This window comes from Penicillium riverlandense, assembly GCF_028828495.1.
Source record: "Penicillium riverlandense strain IBT 135883 chromosome Unknown utg000001l_segment0_segment0, whole genome shotgun sequence".
NCBI classification, from domain to species: domain Eukaryota; kingdom Fungi; phylum Ascomycota; class Eurotiomycetes; order Eurotiales; family Aspergillaceae; genus Penicillium; species Penicillium riverlandense.
This window is the reverse complement of record NW_026643194.1, coordinates 3,248,145-3,267,412: the sequence shown is the minus strand read 5'-3', so window position 1 is coordinate 3,267,412 and position 19,268 is coordinate 3,248,145. Positions and strand designations below refer to the sequence as shown.

General features: G+C 52.2%; 7 protein-coding genes across 7 annotated transcripts; 5 read left to right on the top strand and 2 right to left on the bottom strand.

Annotated features, from left to right (window-relative positions):
- Positions 1–13: 13 nt before the first annotated feature.
- Positions 14–5,029, top strand: N7474_001329 (aminophospholipid-translocating P4-type ATPase DNF3; the record flags this gene model as incomplete). Its single annotated transcript, XM_057192744.1, has 1 exon — positions 14–5,029. One exon carries the CDS (start codon positions 14–16, stop codon positions 5,027–5,029), a length of 5,016 nt encoding a protein of 1,671 aa, XP_057057697.1.
- Positions 5,030–6,349: 1,320 nt separating this feature from the next.
- On the top strand, positions 6,350–8,109 carry N7474_001328 (uncharacterized protein; the record flags this gene model as incomplete). The annotated part of the gene is made up of 5 exons (XM_057192743.1): positions 6,350–6,421; positions 6,450–6,608; positions 6,662–7,156; positions 7,216–7,886; positions 7,950–8,109. The coding sequence occupies 5 exons, from the start codon at positions 6,350–6,352 to the stop codon at positions 8,107–8,109; spliced, it is 1,557 nt and encodes a 518-aa protein (XP_057057696.1).
- Positions 8,110–8,716: 607 nt separating this feature from the next.
- Positions 8,717–9,718, top strand: N7474_001327 (quinone oxidoreductase family protein; the record flags this gene model as incomplete). Its single annotated transcript, XM_057192742.1, has 1 exon — positions 8,717–9,718. One exon carries the CDS (start codon positions 8,717–8,719, stop codon positions 9,716–9,718), a length of 1,002 nt encoding a protein of 333 aa, XP_057057695.1.
- Positions 9,719–9,902: 184 nt separating this feature from the next.
- On the bottom strand, positions 9,903–11,342 carry N7474_001326 (uncharacterized protein; the record flags this gene model as incomplete). The annotated part of the gene is made up of 1 exon (XM_057192741.1): positions 9,903–11,342. One exon carries the CDS (start codon positions 11,340–11,342, stop codon positions 9,903–9,905), a length of 1,440 nt encoding a protein of 479 aa, XP_057057694.1.
- Positions 11,343–12,122: 780 nt separating this feature from the next.
- N7474_001325 (Transcription factor) lies at positions 12,123–14,468 on the top strand (the record flags this gene model as incomplete). The annotated part of the gene is made up of 2 exons (XM_057192740.1): positions 12,123–12,277; positions 12,353–14,468. 2 exons carry the CDS (start codon positions 12,123–12,125, stop codon positions 14,466–14,468), a joined length of 2,271 nt encoding a protein of 756 aa, XP_057057693.1.
- A 144-nt stretch (positions 14,469–14,612) lies between these two features.
- On the bottom strand, positions 14,613–15,366 carry N7474_001324 (3-hydroxyanthranilate 3,4-dioxygenase; the record flags this gene model as incomplete). Its single annotated transcript, XM_057192739.1, has 4 exons — positions 14,613–14,875; positions 14,928–15,033; positions 15,102–15,115; positions 15,192–15,366. The coding sequence occupies 4 exons, from the start codon at positions 15,364–15,366 to the stop codon at positions 14,613–14,615; spliced, it is 558 nt and encodes a 185-aa protein (XP_057057692.1).
- A 521-nt stretch (positions 15,367–15,887) lies between these two features.
- Positions 15,888–19,008, top strand: N7474_001323 (Amidohydrolase 2; the record flags this gene model as incomplete). The annotated part of the gene is made up of 6 exons (XM_057192738.1): positions 15,888–16,510; positions 16,578–17,035; positions 17,107–17,138; positions 17,377–17,759; positions 17,855–18,078; positions 18,134–19,008. The coding sequence occupies 6 exons, from the start codon at positions 15,888–15,890 to the stop codon at positions 19,006–19,008; spliced, it is 2,595 nt and encodes an 864-aa protein (XP_057057691.1).
- Between the last annotated feature and the right edge of the window lie 260 nt (positions 19,009–19,268).

Here is a 19,268-nt window from a genome sequence, read left to right as displayed (position 1 = left end):
TGACTCAGCAGCCATGTCCAGCAACGATCGCGATGATTCTGGAGAGGACCCCCGGCCGTCTCAGGACGTGATGAGGCGACCCTCGCTCGTCTCATCGCGGACCGGCTCCGAGTCCGGCGGACGGCGCCCATCGCAACAACATGTGCGCTTCTCATCCGACCTAGATCGTTCCGCGGAGGAACAGCAACAACGACAACTGTTTTCTTCCACCGACGGCCGCCCCAATTCCAGAGGCTTGACGATCGACACCGCGCTCACGCTGCCCACCACTGCTCGTGCAGCCGCCCAATCGCCCACTTCGCCGCTCTCCCCCGGTTCCACGTCACCCACGGCCGTCGCCGCTCGATCGGCTGTTTCTCCGACCAGCCCGGATTCGGCGGGTCGGTCGCGGTCGCGGAATCGTGGATACTCGTTGCGACGGAGTATTTTCAACAGGAACATCAGCACGCAGTCGGAAGATGAGCCCGCCCTGGTGGACGTGGACCTCGAGGCCAACAGCCGGTCCAAGGACGATGCGCCAGCAGCTGCACCACTCCGCAAGGCGCCCAGTCCCGTGGACGAGAAGAATGAGTTGTTCGTCACGCCGACGGCGACTTTGGACTCGCAAGCCAAGGCGTTGGCAGAGGCATCGACCTATCCCTCGTCTACGTCGGACCGCCCTATCAAGGAGTACTTCTCCATTTCCGTCGCTCAGGACAAATGGGTGAAGAGAAATGCGATCAAGGAGGCGGCCGCCGCCCGCATCGATGGTGTTCTCGCTACAATCAAAAAGACTATCCTACGGATCAAAGACATTCCCCCTACGGAAGATGGACGCCATATCGACTTGAACCCGGCCCTAGCAGAGACCTTGCTTGACGAGCGGACTGGTAAACCGTACCTGAACAATTCGATTCGCTCCAGCCGCTATAGCTTCTGGAGTTTCTTCCCGCGCCAGCTTTTCTTCCAGTTCACCAAGCTGGCCAATTTCTATTTCTTGGTTGTCGCCATCTTGCAGATGATTCCCGGTTTGAGTACGACGGGAACGTTTACGACTCTGATCCCGCTCTTGATCTTCGTGGGTATTTCCATGGGCAAAGAAGGATTTGACGACTGGCGCCGGTATCGCCTGGACAAAGAAGAAAACAACCGCTTTGCCTCTGTGCTGCGTCCCGGCAGCGGCACAGCCGCAGCTGGTGTCTCGGTGACGAGTGAGTCCCACGACTGGGTGGAGGTGAAGTGGAGGGACATTCGCGTTGGGGACGTCATCAAGCTCGAGCGCAACCAGCCCGTTCCTGCCGACCTGGTGTTACTCCACGCCAACGGCCCCAATGGCGTGGCTTATATTGAAACTATGGCCCTAGATGGCGAAACAAACCTCAAGAAGAAGCAGCCCGTCCAACCCGTCGCCAAGGTCTGCTCGACTGTGGATGATATCAACAGCAATTCTGTGCATTTTGCCGTCGAGGATCCCAACATCGATCTGTACAAGTTCGATGGCCACGTTTCTGTCAATGCACAAGAGAAGCTGCCCTTGACCAACAACGAGATCGTGTACAGAGGAAGTATCTTGAGAAATACGGATCGTGCTCTTGGTATGGTGATCTACACTGGTGAAGAGTGCAAAATCCGCATGAACGCCAACAAGAACCCGCGGATCAAGAAGCCTACACTACAGGGCAAGGTGAACCGTGTCGTCATGCTCATTGTGCTTCTTGTTGTTATCCTTGCAGTGGCATGCACGATTGCCTACAAGTTCTGGGCCCAGGACGTGCAAGCGCGCTCGTGGTATCTCATCGATGCGGCTGTGTCCTACGGTCCCGTCTTCACCTCTTTCCTCATCATGTTCAACACGATGATCCCCATCTCACTGTACGTGAGTATGGAGATCGTCAAGGTCGTGCAGATGTTCTTGCTGAACGACATTGACATGTACGATCCCGAAACCAACACGCCGCTCGAGGCGCGGACCTCCACTATCAACGAAGAGCTCGGCCAAGTGAGCTACATTTTCTCCGACAAGACCGGTACCTTGACCAACAACTCCATGCGCTTCCGCAAGATCAGTGTCGCGGGCACGGCGTGGCTGCACGATGCGGATCTGCAGGAGGAGGCTGCTCGCGAGGAGACCATGCTCGTCCACAAGAAGCGCAGAGTCAAGGGTAAGAAGGCCATGAGTCGCAAGTCGAATGCGTCCGAGGCTCGCATGGGTACTGCCCGGCCTTCGAATGTTTCTATGGGGCTGTATGCTGCGCGCCGGCCTAGTCGTCCTGCCGCCTCCTACCGCACGGTCGAGATGCTGCAGTACATCCAGCGCAAGCCGTACACGGTCTTTGCTCGCAAGGCCAAGCTCTTCATTTTGTCTCTTGCGCTCTGCCACACCTGCATTCCTGAAGAAGATGACACCGGAGCTATTTCTTTCCAGGCAGCCTCACCCGACGAGCTGGCTCTGGTCATGGCTGCCCGGGACCTGGGATACCTAGTCTCTGATCGCCAGTCAAATGCCCTGACTATCCGCACCCACCCCAACGGTCCCGAGGCGGCTCCCGTCGATGAAGTGTATGAGATCCTGGATGTTATCGAGTTCTCCAGCGCGCGAAAGCGGATGTCAGTCGTCGTCCGCATGCCTGACCAGCGCATCTGCCTGTTTTGCAAAGGGGCTGATACAACACTCATGCAATTGCTCAAGCGTGCTGAGCTGGCACAAGAGAAGGCCCTGGAGATTGAGCGTCGGGTCAGCAGACGCAAGGCTGCAGAAGCAAACCAAGTCATTCGCCGCAATAGCGAGTACCAAAGCCGCAAGGACAGTGGCGTTCGGTCAAGCTTGAGCCGCCCCAGCTTTACCCGGCGACGCTCCTCGATTCGGCGCTCCTCTGTCTCCGGTCATCACGCGTCAGCTCTGCGAGAGAGTGTTGATCTTTGGCTGCGTGATCGGGAGACCGATGGCGGGATCTTAAACCGGGAGACTGACAGTGAATTCTACAGCCCTCGGCCCTCAGCTCAAATGGGTCGGTTCTCATCGACACTCTCGGATTCCGGAAGCTCGACGAACGGCGAGGATGATGAGGAGGATCTGGTGGAGGAGGCTCTGGTGTTGAACGAAGCGGCTGTTTTCGAACGCTGCTTCCAGCACTTGAACGACTTTGCCACAGAGGGTCTGCGGACTCTGCTTTACGGCCACCGGTTCTTGGAAGAGACCACCTACAACTCCTGGAAGGCCGCTTACCACGAGGCTAGCACTAGTCTTGTTGACCGGCAGGAAAAGATTGAGGAGGTCGGCCAGCAGATCGAGCAGCAGCTGGAGCTGACGGGTGCCACTGCCATCGAGGACAAGCTGCAGAAGGGTGTGCCAGAAGCAATTGACAAGTTGCGACGCGCAAACATCAAGATGTGGATGTTGACTGGCGACAAGCGTGAGACCGCTATTAATGTCGGACATTCGTGCCGTCTTGTTAAGGATTATTCCACCCTGACCATTCTCGATCACGAAGTTGGAGATGTCGAGCAGTCGATCGTGCGCTTGACTGCGGACATTATGCGTGGGAGCGTGGCTCACTCCGTTGTGGTCGTTGACGGCCAGACGCTGTCGACTATCGAGGCGGATGAGACGATGCGAGAGCGGTTCTTCCAGCTGGCTATTCGAACCGAGTCTGTGATCTGTTGCCGTGCCAGCCCCAAGCAAAAAGCGTTCTTGGTTAGCTCGATCCGCAAGTACGTTAACGACTCCATTACACTCGCCATTGGAGACGGCGCCAACGACATTGCCATGATCCAAGAGGCCCACGTGGGTATCGGCATCACTGGCAAGGAAGGTCTTCAAGCGGCGCGTATCTCCGATTACTCGATTGCGCAGTTCCGCTTCTTGCTCAAATTGCTCCTGGTGCACGGCCGCTGGAACTACATGCGCGCGTGTAAGTACACGCTGGGCACCTTCTGGAAGGAGATGCTATTCTACCTGACTCAAGCGCTCTACCAACGATGGAACGGCTACACGGGCACGAGTTTGTACGAGCCGTGGAGTTTGAGTATGTTCAATACGCTCTTCACGTCGCTGGCAGTCATCTTCCTCGGCATTTTCACCAAGGATCTCGCTGCCTCGACGCTCCTCGCTGTTCCAGAGCTCTACACCAAAGGCCAGCGGCATGGCGGGTTCAATATGCTCTTGTACCTGGGATGGTCGTTCATGGCTACTTGTGAAGCGGTGATCATCTTCTTCACCATGTTTGGCCTTTACGGCATGGCAGTCGAGAATCCCACCGGCAACGACACCTTTGCCCTAGGCCTCCTCACCTTCTCCGCCTGCATCACAGTGATCAATATCAAACTGCAAGCGCTAGAAGTCCATAACAAGACCTACCTCTCCCTAATTGTGATCATCATCTCCGTTGGCGGCTGGTTCCTCTGGAACCTGATCCTCTCGCAGCGCTACAAGCTCAGTTCTGGCAAAGGTGTCTACGACGTCCCCAACAACTTCATCCACGAAGCAGGCCACAACCTCCTCTTCTGGGTCGTGTGGCTCTGCGCAGTAACGGCATGTCTCCTCTTCGAATTGACCGTCTCCACGCTGCGCGCCCTCTTCTTTCCCAATGACGTCGACCTCTTCCAGGAAATGGAACAGGATCTCGATATCAGGAAACGCTTCGAGGAGGCGGCTGCCCCGGAACTGCAGCTGAGCTGGAACCATGGGACTAAGAAGTCGAGTATCGAGATCGCTCACGAGACTGAGGAGATGGATGCTCGTGAGCGACAGGTTCAGGAACTTCTGGAGAGACGACGCTCTACGATTGCTGATACCAAGCTCGTCACGCAGGAAACAGAACTGGACGGGTACACCAGCGCTGCTAGTGCTGATCATAAGGCCGCCGCCGCTACTGCTACTCCTGCTGATGATTATGCTGATGGTGTCTTCAACCGCCGTGCGTCCCTGGCCACAGGCGTTGAGCTTGAACCTGTCTCCCCCGTCGATGGCCCAAGCACCCATCGCCGCTCAGTTGAGATCCACGACCTGTTCAGCAAGGGCTTCGGCGCTGTCCGGAAGGGCCGCCTGTAAATATACGTTGCTGGTTTTCTCTTCTACCTCCTCCCCCCTTTTCATACACCAATGTTTGTATATGATGAAGCGGCTGGCGTTTTCTGTGATCTTCTTTCCCTCCATCCCCGTCATCATCCTTCTTCATTTCCCATGGATGGGATAACGTGAGTTGACTTGTGTTTTTGTGTCTTGGTGTTTGGAGAGAGAGGGTTCTCTTTGGTTTCATTTGCACATTTCTCCGTCATAGATACCCCGACGACTCACACTGGCTTTTTCTTCTCTTTTTTGTTTTGCATGCGCTGGTCTCCTTTTTCGTTGCTTGGGCATTCAGTATATAGCCTGCTTTGCTTTGGGAGTCCATACGTAAATATTCAAATGAAATTCATTCAAATGACTTTTCTGTGTCCTTGTACAGTACCTGGTATATATATCTCAATTCCAAGGCAGTATTGCACAAACTTGGTAATTGATCCACGGGACAGGAATGGACCTAGTAATGATGCAGGTCAATAGTGCAAACCGGGGAACCTAGACTAGAAGCAAGTCTGGGGTTTGTCCAGATATATACATCGATGCTCTTCGTACCTTAGGTAGATGATTGTTTCTGCCACTTCTTAACTTTCTCATTCCGTTTACAACACCTGCCTCTGGCCTCATCCCAGATAAGACACAATCAACCAGAAAAAAGGGGAGACAATTGAGCCGGTTAGCCCTAACTTAACGCACTGGCCAGTCGGAGGATCCGGGGATTGGCGCGGCTCCTGCGCGTGAGGGGGAAACTTAGTCAAGCTTTAGATGGGACTTGACGGGGGATTAGGCGAGGGACCGGATACGCCCGCGGATTGTTGCTCGTTTCGTTGGCCACGCTTTACCTTAGCTGCGTGGAGCCTGTGGGAGCCGACGGACTGGGTGGGCGAAGATAAGAAGCACCCCATATGGAATATGGAGTACATTCCTGCCCGTGGATACAGATGCCTCATCCACACGACGCTCTTATTCGGGTTAGCCACGAGATAGTTAACTACTGTAGATAACGAGTAAACACTCTGTGCATCCTACTGTGCAATTACGCTACGGGCACCGCATCACTGACCCTGACCACTCAATCCTCGACCCGAGGCTTCGAGTCCAGCCCGGTATCCCTGAGTTACATAATATCAGCCCCTGGGATACACACTCTATCTATTTAGTTAGACCGACGAATCCCAATCCTTCGTACAAAATTGCCGAGGGTTACCTACCGTTGTTCATAAATAAGCTTATGCCTCCTACCCCCTTCCTCTGGCAAACTCGACCAGAACGACGGCCACTATTAAGAAGAAAAGCATTTGACACAACATGGCTGGCCTTTCAAACGGCGAAGTTTCTCCTACCATGCCGAAATATGAGACCGACATTGTCGAGGCCGCTGTAAGTTCACCCCTATTTCCTACGAAAGCCTTATAACAGAGGTAAACCTGACCCTGCTTTTCAGAGTGAGAGCAGCCCTCTCTCGGAGGAGCACCGCCAGTACCTTCTTGAGCGCCACGGCACACTTGACTTGGATCCGATCCCACAGATGGACGACGACGACCCTCTCAACTGGCCAATGCCCAAGGTCAGTAGTGTTTCTACAAACCCAATCCATAATAAGGCCTAAGAGGTCGGCAGAAAATCTTGAATCTCGGCTTGGTTGCCCTGCATGCAATGATGGGTATGTTTGTCGCGGCAGCCATCTGTTGCGCATTCGTCCCCATCGCAGAAGATTTGAATGTCAGCGTGCAGCGTGCAAGTTATCTCCTGTCTCTATTCATTGCAATCTTGGGAGCCGGCCCTTTGGTATGGAAACCGCTTTCCCAGACCTGGGGGCGTCGTCTTGTATTCTTGCTTTCGTTGGCCTGCAGTTTAATTGGGAATGTGGGCTGCGCAGTCAGTCCTACATTCGCGACAATGGCTCTCTGTCGGGCCATCACATCCTTTTTCATCTGCTCTCCAGTCTCCCTCGGCAGTGGTGTTGTGCATGAGCTCTTCTTTAAAAAACATAGAGCCCAATGCATGGGTGTTTGGGCAACGATGGTCACTCTCGGTATTCCAGTGGCGCCTCTGATCTTTGGGCCTGCCGTTATTCGCGTCGGCTACAGGTGGATCTATTGGTCCCTTGCCATGGTCAGTTTTTACTGTACTTCTTCCCGGAGGTTATGCGTCCAGGCTAACTATCCTCATAGGCCAACGGTGTCCAGTTGATTGCACACTTCTTGTTTGGCTCTGAGACGAGATATGTGGCTGAGTCCAAACCGACCAAACCGGTGTCCAAAATTCGAAGTTACTTCAACTTTCGACGTATTGACCCAACGCCTCTGACCTGGTTTGACTTTGTCTGGCCCTTGACGCTTGTGTCTCGCGTCTGCATTGGCATTCCAGCAGCAACCCATGCCATGAGCTTCCTTTGGGCTGTTGTTTTTACACAGTTGGAGATTCCACAGCTCTTCCCGGAGAATTTCGGTCTGAATGCGCAGCAAGTTGGATTGCAGAATATCCCCTTTCTCATCGGCACTATTCTTGGCGAACAAATCGGCGGCTTCATGTCGGACAAGTGGATGTACATGGCCAAGAAGAGAGGCAGGGCTCCTGATCCCGAATACCGTCTTTGGATTAGCTATCTCGGCCACCTCCTGGTGATATGCGGCGTGGTCGTCTTTATCGTGCAGATTGGCCGAGCCGGAGATGAGTGGAATGTTACGCCTATAATCGGCATGGGTATCGCAGCAGCAGGGAACCAGATCGGGACCACAGTTATCATAACTTATGCCGTGGACTGTCACCCCGAGCAAGCTGCTGGAATCGGGGTCTTCATCACATTTGTCCGTCAAATATGGGGCTTTACTGGCCCTTTCTGGTGAGTCGCGGCAAATTTCGGGGAACCCCTATGTGTCGATGTGGTTAACGATTATTGTATCAGGTTTCCCCAGATGCTAGAATCCCTTGGTTATTACCGTAGCACGGCCGTTCCAGTGGCTACAATTCTCGGCATAACAGTGTTGCCCACGATTTTGCTTCAGTGGAAGGGTAGCCAATGGCATGGAAAGCCGGTGCGGGAGAGTTTTGAGGATACGGCGTAATGGATTGCTCTAGAGTCAGGTGGGTATGAGATGTATTCTCGACACTGTGTCTTTTGTTACTGGATTTAACTAGCACCGGAAACTGCCGATACTGTCCCATCTCACACCTCCAGAACTTGTGTACCTAGAGTTACTTTAGTTTTGTTTCTTTCCTGAATTAAATATTGGCATGGCTGTCGCATCATGTATGTAGTACGTACTGGATACCATTAACATCACCGGCGGAGTAGTTACGAACGTATCTAGCTCTAGATGGGATGAGAATAAGCTTCTTGTAGCGTGGCCAATCACGGAACAATCCGAGAGCAACGGCCCCTCAGTGGATCCGTCCTTTATGAAACGAGCCACTCACGGATCTTTCCGGTTATCCTCCCACTACTTATCTATATGTGGCAAGTCTTGTTGATTCTCCGACTGAGTGCTTCCGGGGCCGGGAGCAGCCCCGAAACTCTTTGTGCACACGGCAGGGCGTAAAATTTAATCTGTGTGTACCGGAGTAGCATATCAAGATAAGCTAGCGCCGTATCCAGAAATAGAAACCGTATATTCCAATTCTAATTTCCAAAAACACCAAAACACCGACCACACATACTATCATTTTGGGACAATGGAAGCACTCCCACAATCCATGAAAGCAGTCGTCATTGACAAGCATGGAGACTCCTCTGTCCTTCGCCTGGAGACTCAGCATCCTCTCCCAATCACGAATGACACAGACGTCCTGGTGAAAGTCGATTATGCTGGGGTAAACTTTGTCGATACCTACCAGCGCAGTGGCCTATATCCGGTGAAGCTGCCCCTGCAGGTCGGCCGTGAAGGTGCCGGTACCATTGTCAAGATTGGTTCCAATGTGCCGCCGTCATATGGCCTCCAAGTTGGTCAGCGAGTGGCAGTCTTCACCCAAGGTACCACAGCAGAGTATGTCTCTGCGCCGTCAGAGAGCGTTATGGTATTGCCGCCATCCGTGTTGACGAAACATGGCGCGGCGATCATGCTCCAGGGCCTGACAGCATGGACAATCGTTCAAGACGCCCACAAGGTCGAGCCAGGGCAGACCATTCTTATCCAAGCGGCAGCTGGTGGCACAGGTGGTATGCTCGTGCAAATGTGCAAACACCTCGGAGCCACTGTGATCGGCACCGTATCGACGCCAAAAAAAGCAGAGATTGCGAAGAAGCACGGATGCGACCATGTTATTCTCTACAAGGACAGTGATGTGCAAGAGGAGGTCATGCGAATAACGAGCACGAAGGGCTGCCATGCGGTTCTTAGTGGCGTTGGAGAGGAGACCTTCGCTCAAGACCTAGCCTGCACGAGGAGAAAGGGAACTCTGGTTTCGTATGGCAACAGCAGTGGCGCAGTGTCCAGTTTCCGCGTCCTGGATCTGAGCAAGAAAAATGTCAAACTTGTGCGACCGACACTGGCAAACTATATCACAGAAAGGGATGAGTTTGTTCTGCGATCGCAGCAGCTGCTAGACTTGGTGGGATCCGGAGCTGTGCGGCCAGAGTTTGGTGGTGAATATCGCTTGGAGGAGGTGGCGCAGGCCCAAGATGACCTAACGACCCAGAAGACAACTGGAAAACTGCTCATTGAGATACAAGCTTAACTAAAGTGATTGCAAACAAGGAATGTGGTGTACAATATACTGCTATTTAGAACGTATCTCGGGGGAAGAGCAACCAAATCACATGTCTCAGAATGCAAACTCCAGTTGCGCAGATCAGAGGATTCTATATTTCCATAGGAATAGACTAACGCGTAAAGACGCAATGTACATGATCCGAGGTCTCTCATATTGCGGCTGTTTCCAATCCGAAGTCTCGAAGAGACTGTCGACATTTCGCCAGACTATCGTCCTGGATTTTTTTGTATAGTATCATCTCGTCCATAGTTTCCACGCCCAGGGCGAGCTCAAATTCTCTTTTGTTACTGCGAGGAACCGATCTCTGTGGACCGCCGTTCGTTGTCCTAGGATTGACAAGATTGCTCTGGAAGATGCCTGCTGCGCTGATAGGGAGGAAATCCTCGTAGACTATGGGCTCGTACACCACATAACCGGATTCAATCAGATCTTCGAGATTGTCATATTTCAGAGTCTCTACCGACTGCAGTTTGTCCCAATCAACACGGTATTGAAACCACGCCAGACCCTCCGCACGTAGCTGCTCCCATGAATCGGGGAATTCGGCGAATCTCAGAGAATATGCGTCTGCATGTACGGCAGTGATGCCATCCTGCAATGCCGATTGCAACATCGAGTCGTACATCTGACGCCCCTTGACTGTTAATGCCACGCCTCGCTGCTCAATTTCCCCAAACCTGGCCGTATGATACCCAGACACGGCATTAGCCGAGCCCGTCGGGTCGCCCTTTGTGTCTCTTAGAAATTCAATCGGCTCCTCAATAGCTTTGAAGCTGGTTTGTCGAAGAAGAATTGGGCACTTCCTTTTCGGCGGACCTTCGACGTACTCCTTGAGCGGGATATTCCGGCCGAGCATTTCGGACTGTACCGCATCGATGTCCAAGGTACGGGGAGTGAGGTGGTTGATGTGAGGTGACCGAAAAGCAACAATATCGGCTAAGACAGAATTCTCGTGCAAAAGCCGCAAATAATCATCGTGAGGAACAGCTGCACTAGTATGCCATCGGAAGCTGTCCCTCGCTTCCCGCACGAACTGCTCAGCCTCCTCGTCTGTAAGGCCACCACAGCTCTCATAGATGTCTAGGAGGTCGTACATGCGATTTGAGAAGATTTGGCGACAACCAAGAGTCTCCATGGCAATGGTCCGGAGATTTTCATCTGCAATCAGGTGCGGCTGCAACAGCGAGACAAACAGGCGAAATGGATTCTTGGATAGCTCCGATGCGCTGTGAGGGCGAAAGCAGGTTGCATGCACTGGTACTCCCGCTGCGGAAAGGTCGTAGTACCCAGTAGGAAGCATGTCCATTGCCCGAAGCACGCGCCGCACTGAATGAAGTTCTGACGGGGTACCAACTCTGATGGCGCCATGTCGTTCCAGATCGATGCGGTCTAGGTCGTCTGTGGCTTCCAAGTGCCGGCGTAGTGAATCATCCTGCTCAAGAGTCGTCTTATTGACGTGAGAAACAAGAGAAAGCAGTGTTCCGTATAGAGGGACCTCAGTCGCATACATAGCGGACATGGCCCGGGAGAAAGAATCACGGATATTTGCTGGTGCCGCGTGTTGACGGCGGGTGGTCTCGGAGCTCATATTGATGTGTATTATCGCAATATTCTGGGTATTATTATGATATTCTTGATTTGTGAGGATGATTCACCCGTAATAGTAGGTTTGTTCACGGGGGTCGTATTAGTACTATATGGACTTTTCCACTCCGTGTCATTCCCCGGGGTGAGATCTGATAAGCCTCGGCCGGAACGAAATTATCGGCACACTCCGAGGGGCCTTTGTACCCGGAGGCTGTATTGGCAATAGAACTTACCGAAAGCTATCTCATTATTTCTACGGGATCACATAGTTTAGTAACAGATACTTTGCTTTACCAGTGCAAGCGCTTAAGATACCATCGAGACCAACACATATTTCATACAATGTATGAGGTATCTGACTCGTGAATAAAATACTGATAATGCCCACAATCGAGCAAATAAACTATTAGTGTATATCGGTCAATAAGTTTAGAGCACCTATCTCACTAGCTCTGTTCTGTCATCCTGCATTATGGTTTCACCCGGAGCTACCTTAGCTATGTTATTTGGTTGTGGCCTGAAAAGGAGTTCAAACTTTTGGATGTCACTGTACAACCATTATACACGGCTACAACAGAGTATCATCACAACTCTAGGGAGCTCAACGTGGAGGCCCCACGCAGTGCGAAATGTCTCGTATTTGATTGGCCACGGTTTCACCCCAGAATGCCGTGCGCTCTTCCGGGCTCCACCATAGCGGAAACATGCTTCTCCCCAACTCTTTCCCCCTCACACTCCGGGATCTAATAGTAACAACGAATTCAGCAGCACGCTCACCGCAATGTATGAGCGTCAGCGGGTTTGGCGTGCCTGTCAGCCATGTCGCCGGAAGAAAGTCAAGTGTGACGGCGAGCATCCGTGCGAGAGCTGCACCCGCAACCAGGCTGAGTGTGTCTACATTGAGCCGTCCAACAACATGAGGATGGTGGATCAGCAGTGAGTTGCCCCCTCTGGCTATGACTTGCCCCCCCGGCCCCCTATCGGAAACGAGTCCGCTAAACGCCGCTCTAGATACCTCATGAAACTCGAGAGCCAGATCCAAATGATGGAAAAGAGATTACATGAGCACTCACAAGCACAGCCCTCTACCGGACATGACGGCCAAACCAGCCAAGATGTCCAAGCAGGCCAAGAAGTCCAAGACAGCAGTGGGGGAATGCTTCCACCTGCACCTCATGTGATAGCCGTGAACGTGCCTGGCAGCGATAATGCTAATCGTGGTCCGCATTCTCTGCTCGACCAACCGGGAGACCGTCTCAATGAAGTCCCTGGGATCCAGCAGCTGGAGGACATAGCGGTGCCGCCGCAGCACCCAGAGCCTGCTGCAATCGACGTGACACAATTGCCAGAGCCGCTTCTGCAGCTCTTGATTGACCTTTTCTATCGTTCTATCTATCCCATCTTCCCCATTATCAGCCAATGTGATTTTCAGCCACAATTTGATCGCTGGTTATCAGCTCGCCAAGGCAGCCGTGTCAGCGAAGATGACGAATTCTTACTGCTCTTATATGCACTGCTCGCCGTGGCATCCTTCCTGCTCCCAGCAGAGCACGCTATCTTTGACCAACCAGGCCTAAAAGCCTACAAACATGTGGACCTTGGAGATCTGCTATACACTCATGCGACTCCCAAATACCCTGAACGGCCATCCGGGCCGAACGCAACGTCAGCCACCAATTTTGTCGTTGCCCAGGGACTTGTGACTCTCTATCTCACCGAGTGTGGCAAGGTGAACGACGCTTGGATCAGAGTGGGCCATGCGATCCGCCTATATCAAGCCTTGGATCTTGATAATGGTGTAGATGCGGCGGCTGAAGTGAACGCGACTGGCAGCGCACATGGCAATCTTTGGTGGTGTTTATATATTCTGGACCGTTCCTTGTCGACAGTGCTCCTCAAGCCCTTGGCCATCGATAACGCCGAAAGCAACATGGATTCATATGAGGGGGAGAGACAGTCGACTTGGAGATCGGAAGACAAGATCGATCCATGGTTCCCAGTCATTGCCGAGTTTCATATTATCCTTGGCCGTATTTACAAGTCCGTGCGGTGGATTCGCAGATGCCACCCATCCCAGAATACCGAGCTTGGGGATACCGGTACGCTGCGGTCAAACATGAAAAAGTACGATATTGAGCTGGAGAGGTACTTCACTAAACGGGTCCTGCCTAAAATGCAACGGCACCATGGCACGGCTCGACCACTCCCACTACAGAACGTTGCTGAGTCGTCCTACTATATCGGGCTTGTCCTCCTTTACCGCACCTTTATTGAGAGACTTAAAATCGAGGAGCCTGAAGTGTTTCTACGCTGCGCCGAGGCCGCGTCAAGCTGCATTAGGGTTACTCCGCAAGTGATGGCCACTGTGCCTGCCAGCCACTTTGTGATCCAGCAGTGCCGGGCGGTCTATACTAGTACCAAAGTCCTCTTACACTGCATGCGCTTGGTAAAGAATACTGGCTACACCAACAATGCCTGGCCCGACGTCCAGAGAGGGTGCGACATTTTGCGAAAGACCAAAGTTCAGTGGCCGGAGATCAAGAGATATCAAAAGCTCACTGAGGAAGACATGTACCGGACGCAGATTCATCTCAGCAAGCATGAGCTTTTCAATAGAGTGTTCGACCGATACGGACAGGAAAATCTTTCAAGGCCATCAGGAGACAGCGGAAGGAATCGCGGTTCGCTGCAAAGAACCAGTACCAGTCACACCAACGGCCTCCATCAATGTCTGCCGGGCATCGCCCACAATGACCACATTTGTCGACACAGGGACTTGGTCAACAATGCCTCTGACGCGGATAATCTAACGAGGACGCCACAAAGCCTCATATCGCATAACTATGGACACGATGCACGTCCTTCTGAACGAGAACCAAAGCGGCGCAGGCTTTCGCAAAATTTCTATGCTCCTCCTGCTCCTTACACACACTATGCGCCGAACACGCCACCCATGCTCCCCGAGGCAGACGGATTGCCTATGCTGAACACGACAACTGGTCCCAGTGACTTCCTCCTACCCGACATTTCACCTCTGCCACCCGTCCCGGGAGATTCGCCATCTGACTTCCTTGAAGATACTATGCTAATGTCATCCTTTGACCTAATCTTCTCACATTCCGAATGATAGACCCGGTTATCAGGTTTTCTCAATGATAATCTCATTTCAGTCCTAATCAACAACCTGTGGTATGGGGAGACTGATGTACAAAGGAGCCACCGAAGACCTCTGCTGTCAATGGCTTGGTATACATAGCCGACTCCATTGCAATCATTGCGGCGGCGCAATCTGACCACAATCGCCGCACTGTCTGGTACTTTCATTCGTCATCCATTGATTAATGAGATCCTTAAGTTGCGTTTCAATATCGGCGCAGTGGAACGACTCTTCCCGGATGATGCTGGGTGCAGTCTGGTGAGCCTCCTGATTGGGGCAGTACCATCGTATGCGGTCGATTACGTGCAGGGGTCGGGTGCGCTCCATTACCAGGCCAACGGTATCCTTATAACGGATTGGACAATGCGGGATGTCTCCTATATTGGGGATTAAGAACATGTGTAGAGCAAGGATAGCAAGTCATCGTACCGGGCAGAAGGTACATTTCGCCTTCTCGAATGACAATGTCACGAAATTGAGTGCCATTCTCGACAATTTTGAGCAACATGTCGCCCTTGATTTGATAAAACCACTCCTAATGTGCAGATAACATGTCATCCTCAGTTTCGGATTTGGCCATTATTGCAATGATCGGTTGTTTACCTCGGTCTGGTTGACTTTGTCCCGATCGCCAACGTTAGCATCGAGTACTTTTTTATTGCCCTTCTCTCCACTTAGAAAGAAGATACCCACTGTGATAGTCATTCCTCGTGTTCGGCCCTCCAACGGCCATTAAGATGAAGTCTTTTCCGGAATAGAGGCATTGGTTATTGACTGGGGGCTGTAACTTCTGTGCGTTCGCGGATAGCCACGGCTGCAGCATAACGAGTCCAGGAATGGGAGTGTTATCGGACGATATGTGCTCCATGATTTGCGTTTGGAAAGGACAGCAGAAGTGAGGCGAAGACTGGATCTAAAAGATGGTGGAGAAAGAATGGGCTACATGTGGCCCGCTTGAATACAAATTAGCGGTTGTTTTCCACTATGCATTTGCGGTGGTCCCAGCCGGAGAGCGTTCCGATTGAGCCTTCGGATTGATCCCCATTGATCTTCTGGGGTCGGAAGGCCATGACAACGGCTCTTCCGCGCCTACACCCGACAATGAGGACCGACTGGTCAGGAAACAATAAGGAGAAAGCTGGCCAAGTCCGAGCATCTTCAAGTCATATTATTGCCTTCTCATTTTAATACAGAACTATTCAACCATTTGTGCCCTAGCGAGCCATCACTCTTTCAAGTCGACTAGTACAACATTTCAGTTGTCAGTGATTTACGATGACGATTGATTGGGAAAACTGTTCTTGTGCTGCTGACCAGCATCGTCAGCCAGTTAGCACAGAGCAATGCGCCCGCAATGGCCCATTTCGAATTGACATGCACACTCACATCATGCCGCCGTCTTTACCTGATTTCTCCAAATCTCACGGTATATCGCAACCAAACAGCCAAGAATGGATTACCCTTCGGCCGCATGATGCTCCAAGCGACAGATCCGACGGACAGCACGGCAGAACATCTAGCAAAGTCGACATGTTTGTCGGCGACAGATTCTTCCGTACGGTAGAGCCTAATTGCTTTGATCCAGACGTCCGCCTCGCAGAGATGGACGCTTCGGGTGTGGATGTGCAGGTGATCAGCACGGTGCCTGTCCTGTTCTCGTACGACAAGCCCGTCGAGCCAGCCGCGGCGATGGCCCGATACCTGAACGACCACATTGCATCCGTATGCCGTGACCACCCTGATCGATTTGTTGGCTTAGCAACCGTGCCTTTGCAGAACGTCGCAGCCTCGGTCGAGGAGCTGAGGCGCGCAAAGAACATGCTGGGGTTGAAAGGCGTGGAGGTTGGCACCGAGATCAACGGGAAAAGCTTGAACCATGCCGACTTCGAGCAGTTTTGGGCTGCATGCGAGGAATTGGATTTTCCGATCTTCGTCCACCCTCTTGGATACGAGCTAGAACAGGAGAACAAGGAACGATGGGGAAAGTACTGGTCAGCATGGCTAGTCGGAATGTAAGAAATATTCTCCGTGGCACTCAGGCTTACCATCGTGATATCTAACCCTACAATGTTGATTTAGGCCCAGCGAGACAGCACTTGCAATGCACTCTATTCTCTCGTCAGGCGTCCTTGTGCGCCATCCAAAACTCCGTTTGTGCTTTGCGCACGCCGGCGGGGCCTACTTGCCTCTGCTGGGACGAATTCAGCATGGTTACGACTGTCGCCCCGATCTTGTTGCTCACAGCTCCCAAGGAGTGCTTCCTCAGGATTATTTCCAGTCACGGCAGCAACAAAACATATGGCTCGACAGTTTGGTGCACGACCCAGATCTACTGCAATTTATCTGCAAAAAGATCGGGCCGGACAAAGTCATTATGGGCAGTGATTACCCATTCCCGCTCGGCGAGATGCCAGTCCCAGGCGAGATGCTGGCCAGTGACAAGAAGGTGGGCAGCTTTCTGTCACAAGGCGAGCGAACACGGATGCTGTCAGGAAACGCCGTTGAATTCTTAAAGCTGGAGGGCATGTTTCCAGAGTGTAAATTGTTACATGAGGCTATACAACAGTGCATCCAATAGACAGAGCCATAGCATATCAACATCTTCTAGCAAAGTACAATTCAAGCAGTGGGCTTTTCTCAGTAAGCTTCAGGCTCTTTTCTTATGCCAGTTCACGTTGCCGGGGCGAGCCGTGGGTTCAGCATTGATAGGCGGCACCTCCACCGGATCGCCTCCGTAGCGGCGGATAGGGCTCGCCGTGCTCCGCATCACCGTAATGCTCACTTAGTCAGGTCTCCATGTTTATAATTCTGGCCTTCATGGATACCAGTCAATACCTTCACCTGATTTACTATGGATACTATTTCTGTGCTATGGAAGCTCAACACGTTGGAGAGTGCAAATGGCTACCTGACCAGCCATGAGTCCAACACTCCCCGTCTCTACCATTTTATCGATGGCGACTTCGGTGGAAAATCGGAGTCGGAGAATTGGATTGAATCCATAAACCCCCGTTCTGGGAAGCTCCTAGTGCAAATTCCCAGCGGCACTGTGAACGATGTGGACCGCGCCGTAGATGCGGCTTCAAGAGCGTTCCCAGCGTGGTCAAAGACATCACGACAAGAGAGATCGCAGGTCTTAATACGGATTTCTGATATCCTTGACGAGCAAAAAGAACTGTTTGCAGTCTGGGAGAGCATTGATCAAGGAAAGACACTGGCTCGGGCTAGGGTCGAAGTTGAACGTGCAGTTTCGAACTTTCGGTTGGTGCTTTGCTCCCCGTCATTGTCCTGACACATTCCACTATTATTTCTCCCTTCGCATGTAATGAGAAGACGCTGAGAGTCTGTCCCCTTAGATACTTTGCTACATACATTCTGCACGAAGAGGGCGCAGTGCGATACGTTGATGGGCAGCCATCCACCTTGACGTACGAACATCGATCTCCCCTTGGGGTATTTGGGCTCATTTCGCCATGGAACATGCCCCTGTATCTCCTAACATGGAAAATTGCTCCTTGTATTGCCTTTGGATGTACAGGAGTGGCAAAGCCAAGCGAAGTCACCAGCATAACGGCTTTTTGTAAGTTGAAATATTGGTCAGTACCGCGCTTGCAACCTGTTGACTCTTTGACTAGTGCTATGTGAAGTATTCCGACAAGCGAAGCTTCCAGTCGGTGTGATGAATCTTGTCTTTGGCGACGGCCCAGGTACTGGCTCGGCGATCGTCAAGTCCCCGCGCGTGCGAGGAGTATCGTTCACCGGCGGCACAACCACAGGCATCCGCATCCGACAAGACACCGTGGCTGACATCGGTAAACATCTCTCGCTTGAGCTTGGTGGAAAAAACCCAGCCTTGGTGTTTGACGATGTCGACCTGGCCAAGGCTGTACCTCTCGCTGCTCGCGCGGCTTTTGAGAACAGCGGGCAGATCTGCCTGTGCGGTTCACGCATCTACGTCCAGCGCGCAGTGTACGAAAAATTCCTGCCCGCGCTGGCGGAATATGTCCAAGAACATTACAAGCTTGGGGATACGATGGGACCAGTTGTCTCGAGGGAGCACTACATGAAGGTTCGCTCCTATCTGGTGCAGGCGCGGGAAGAGAATGCCGTCTTCCATACGGGAGAGCTACCAGACGAAGCGCCTCAGCAGGGCTTTTGGATTGCACCGACAGTCCTTAGTAACCTTCAAACCGATAGTCGAGTTATGCGCGAGGAGATCTTTGGGCCTGTCGTCACTGTGTGTGCCTTCGATACAGAAGAAGAGGCGATTGCGTTGGCAAACGACAACCCGAACGGCCTAGCCAGCATTGTCATGACCAACGATTTAGCCAGAATGCGTCGGGTGGGCGAGCGTATCGATTCCGGGTTGGTTTGGGTCAATTGCTGGCTGGTTCGGGAACTTGGCACGGGATTTGGAGGCATGAAGGCGTCTGGCACTGGCCGTGAAGGCGGAGCGTTCAGTCGCGATGTTTTTACCAATCTGCGTACCCTTCATGTATCGCACTCTTAGCAGCTTGGATAGCATCTGATCTCTGAGAGCGATTATAGACACAGGCTGTAGTCATTTTACAAATACAATAAAATAAGCTAGCTGTACGTGTACATGGACAGGGTTGTAGTTCTGAAGAATGTCCGTCGGATGTACGCGTTCGGATGTATCCGACGGAAACATGACCGTCTCCTCTTCTATTTCAACATTCTTAATGCCAGCCTTCGTCTTGCTAGATTGCTTCTGATTGGTTTTACGTGAATTATCTACCATTTGCCGAC